General features: G+C 43.4%; 1 protein-coding gene across 1 annotated transcript; it reads left to right on the top strand.

The window, feature by feature from the left end:
• Positions 1–846: 846 nt before the first annotated feature.
• Positions 847–4,283, top strand: LOC121434930 (sperm motility kinase X-like). The gene is made up of 4 exons (XM_041633913.1): positions 847–2,436; positions 3,559–3,632; positions 3,998–4,080; positions 4,168–4,283. The coding sequence occupies exons 1-4, from the start codon at positions 847–849 to the stop codon at positions 4,281–4,283; spliced, it is 1,863 nt and encodes a 620-aa protein (XP_041489847.1).
• The last annotated feature ends 464 nt before the right edge of the window (positions 4,284–4,747 follow it).

The raw sequence follows: 4,747 nt of genomic DNA, 5'->3' as shown, positions 1-4,747 counted from the left end.
AAACTATCTCAGAGCAATATATACAATTGGCGAACAGTAAAATAGGTAAATTTGATGTCATAGGCTGATAAGGATTATGTAAGACTCTGGTAATGTAGAATATTTTTCTTAGGAATGGCATTTCCTTTCTCTCAGCATAGGAGCAGATCTGCAAATTGTGCCTTACAATTCTTTCTACTCCCTCATTTTCGTTATTTCTGCAGGAATGTTGATTATCTGCTCTCAGTTGAACACTTTACTTTCACTAAAAATGTTTGCCAAGTGTATATGATTCCATGATTTCATTGTTAAGGTTAAAGAGAACTTAGCAGTGAAAAAAGACTCAAAATTTTTCCTAAAGACTGATTCAGAAATGGTTTGGTTTGTATAGAATTTTTAATTCATTTTCTGTTCAGATATGTTTACAGAATGAATAGGATATCATTTCCATACCAAAATAAAACCCCATGTTAGTTGTCAAAAAAATGTCTTCCAAATGGTGTTTTAGAAGTAGCCATATTTACTGTAACAAGACCAAAACTTGACTATAAATTTAAACTGAACTTTCTCCTCTTTGATCACTTTTGGTAAGGTTGTTTCTGTTTTGCTTGTTCTTTTCAATAATTAAGCATTTATGCCATTGCAATGTTCACTCTGGTCTATTTCCTTAGGTTTAGTTCTCATCTTCAGTACGTTTCTCAGGATTTCTTTAGAGTTTGGCTTATTCTTATTTTCTGTGACCCAGAAGTTCACTGTAAGGTTGTTTGCATCTGTCACACTTGTCCATGAAGAAACAGAAAGCTAAAAACTTTACCCCTTGACTTACTTCTCATTGTTTTTAATCTGATTTTCTCAGTTGGCGTTGGCATGGAGATTATCAAGAATCTTTCTAGCAAGAACAGAGAGGAGGAGACCATGCAGCTGGACCTGAATGCCAGTACCTATGAAGAGGAGACAATTACAGATCACTATGTCTTACTAAATACCCTCGGCAAAGGGGCCTTTGCTGAGGTGAAGCTGGCTTGCCACCGCCTCACAAATATGAAAGTCGCAGTTAAAATCCTTGCGAATGGTGAGGAGAGTGACGGTAATAATAGGAAAGAACTGAACTTCATGAAAGAGTTGAACCACCCGTACATAATAAAGCTCTTCCACATCATTGACAGCAAAGACAATACCTATATGGTGTTGGAGTTTGCTGCACATGGCGATCTAGTCACGCTCATTGAGAAGGGTGGCCCTCTTCAGCAGACACAGGCCCAACACATCTTCTGCCAGATTGTGTGTGCAGTGCACTACTGCCACGATAATGACATCGCCCACAGGGACATCAAGCTTGATAACATCCTGCTTGATGGCAAAGGAAACATCAAACTGTGTGACTTTGGCATGGCCGTCAGAGTCAGCTCTGGGCAGAGATGCAAGGGATTCTGTGGCACTATTGAATACTGTGCTCCAGAGCTATTTTATGACACAGAGTATGATGCAAGGGCAGTTGACATCTGGAGCATGGCAGTGGTTTTATATGCAATGGTGACAGCGAGCTTCCCATTCAAAGCAAGAACCTATCCAGACATGAAGGAGAAGATGCTGAATCCCATATACTACATTCCTTACACACTCTCTCAAAACCGTTTGCTTGTGCACCTCATTGCGCACTTGTTCACTGTGAGCCCTGAGCAGAGGCCCACAATATATGACATTAGGCAGCACCAGTGGATCAGAGACAGGGAAGAATTTTGGAAACTCCCATCATCCTCAGAGTCATTCTGTAACAAACCAAATCCCAGCATTGTTCAGGCTATGTGGGGTATGGGCTACCATCCCAAGGCTATTAGTGATTGTCTTCGTGAGAAAAAATTCAATAACATCATGGCCACATACCTCATTTTAAACCATGGATCACCTCAGGACCACACTAAACCTATCACTAATTCCTTGCAGGCCTGTGTGGCTGTGTCATCAGCAGATCCTCTCATGTCCCTTCCTCCTGAGAGGAGAGTGAGTGAGCCTGCCCTTCCCACCCTCGCCCTGCTGGCTGAACTTCAGGGGCATGATGAGAAGTGTTCAAGCAAGCAGGGGAGCAGAAGCCTGAGCATGCCTGCCACCCTGTGCTGCCTGCTGGAGGAAGAAAATCCTCCCCACCCAGTACCCACAAGTCCTTCTGAGGTTACTCCTCTCCTGAGCAGAAGTCTGGCAGTAGGTAGCGTGGTTTGCAATGAGTGGTCCTCAAGAAGCCCAGTCTCTGAGTGCATTTCTTCTGCACAGTGTTTGTCCTGTGAGAAACCCCAGGAAGTGAGCACCCCAAAGAATAGCTCAGATGCTCAGAGTACACCCTCTGTAAGAAAGGAAAGGGATACAACTCAGGGTATGAGCACCACTGAAATTCATGTCACTCAGAGATCTTCCCTTCAGACAACATCCAAGAACAACTTAAGAGGTGTCCTTCCCAAAGATGTAAGTGCAGCCTCTGCCAGCAGTCTGTCCAAAGGCTGGAAAAGGGTTAAGAAGAGAATTGGGAATTGTGTGAGATTTCTGTGCTGCTGTCTGCCACTCTCAAGAAAAAGCTATGTTTCTCAGAAGAAAGAGGCACCACTGGAAGGAGAGAGCAGTGCAGGTGCACACACACAGCTAAATGGGGTGCCCAAGATGCACTTCAATGTTTATTAATCTATATGTTTTCTAATGTCCTTTGCGACCATCGTATGATAGTTAGGGTAGGTAAATTAGGAAATCTTATTTCAAAAGGAATGCTCCAAAACCCCACCACAACCTTTACCCTGAAATGTTTAAGCTAAAGTAGACAATAGTGTATGAGAAGTAGAGGCTTTAGAGGCAGTCAGAAGTAGTGTTATCTAAAGGAAGAAAGAATTGTAGAGCATCAGAGGCTTTGAGGGAAGAAAACTAAAAAGACCACGAAGAGTATAAGAAGAAGAGCCAACGGAAAACAGATGATCCAGAAGGATATACGAATCAAGAGTCTGAAGAATATATTTCAAAGTTCTTAAGACTGTGCCTTCCATAGGTCATTATCATCTTATGTACTGAGTCATTGTAGAAGATGAGGTTCCAGTTCTATTGACTGAGATAGCCAAATTGGGAGCAAATTGGGAGCCATGCAGGAAGTCCAGATGACAGAGTGTCGTGTACTCCAACAGAGAAGTCCAGCACCTACCACAGGCTTTTCCACAGACAACCATTATTAACAGGAGGTATGTCCAATGGCTGGCCTTCAATAGCATCATTCTCCGAGAGCAGCCCTGTGCCAAAATTCTCCCCAAAGACACTCTTGAATTAGAAGTCCCAATGTGCTGGTCTTCCATGACATACAATATCAATATTAATTCATCTGTCTTTCCCTTCAAGGTCAAGGCCAAGAGAGATTTTTTTTCCACACTGGACAGAAGTGAGTCTCCTCCTCCCTCCCTTCCCCTCCCTATGTTGTGTTTGCAGACAGCCTGTATCCATTTCCCTCTTTTCACGGGAGACACACCCACTGCATGCTGGTTCAGTCTAACTGTTGGTGAAGGGGCCATTACTTATGGGGTGCTTGTCAGAACCATATTTGTCTCCTAACAGGAAAGTGACAGCAAGCAGAAAGGAAATGGTTACCACTATAGAAGGAATTCTGGAATGTTGCTCCAGTTTGCAAGGTGGGTATTGTTTGATTGTCCTGATCCTGGGGAACAGTGAACACACAACTCAGTCTGCAGTCTTGGAACTCCTTTTTGGTTAGATCCCACATCACGGGTCAGAGGGTCAGACCTAGACAGAATCTCGTGACTGTAGATTAGAAGCATTCTGCTAGGATCCTCTTGTGAAAGTTGCACTGGTGTTGTCATGGACACCCTCTGTGCAGAACCAATGATGTAATGAAGAGTATCCACTCAGAAGGGACTGAATACCAGGGCTTATCTGTGAGTCTTATGGCTGAAGGCAACCCTGAGACCACTAATTTTCATCCTGTTGTATTAGAGAGGTATCTGTGATGTGTTTTATCCTTGACACTGATCCACAGAAAGATAAGCGTGAGGCTGCCAGAGTCAACTGTTTTCAACTCCAGGGACATGGTCATTAAGCTCAAGATGCAGAGGAAACAAGGTAAGAGGACAGACAACAGAGTCATGGATTCAGAGTGATCTTGATATAAACTGGGGCAAGTAGCTCATCTTTCCCCTCTGCCCCTAGCTGTTACGGAAGAACAGTTTGTGTATAACGGGGTGAACATCATCTTACCCCTGTATGGAAGAACAATCACTGCAACTGGCAAGATGCTTAGTCTGTACTGGGTTGAAGAACCATGAGAATAAGAGTACAAACCGTCTTGCAAGGAAAACCAGACTGGAGTGACAGGCCTTCTTGTTTATGTGGCCATACCTGCTCTGTATCAGTGGGTGATTACTAAGGCAAGTATCATTTGTGATATACTTTACTGAATGCAGTGCATGGGAAAGGAGACTTGGGTGCTGTAGCCAGGTCAGTGAAACCAAGGAGATACAACCAATGAGAATCATGGGATCCAGACTCACATGACAGACTCTCCACAAAGGCAAATCTCAGAATGATCAGTTGTGGTGTTTATTTTGACATTTGCCTTTGGACTAACGAGGACTTTCCCTGATACTAAAGCAAGTATCTATCTTTAGCATTTTATCTGAGAGAACAAAAGTCAGGTGAGTTCTAGACCCCCACTTCCATCACTTCCCTCCTTTACCACCTCCCTGTTGGATGAAGCAGGGGCAGGGTCCATGATTACCAGCCACTTGTA

The sequence above is a fragment of the Microtus oregoni genome, unplaced genomic scaffold (genome assembly GCF_018167655.1).
Source record: "Microtus oregoni isolate MIOR12 unplaced genomic scaffold, Mior012 000045F_ref0000178, whole genome shotgun sequence".
Classification (NCBI taxonomy): domain Eukaryota; kingdom Metazoa; phylum Chordata; class Mammalia; order Rodentia; family Cricetidae; genus Microtus; species Microtus oregoni.
Note: the sequence above shows the minus strand (reverse complement) of the source record. Positions and strands in the feature narration are given on the sequence as shown.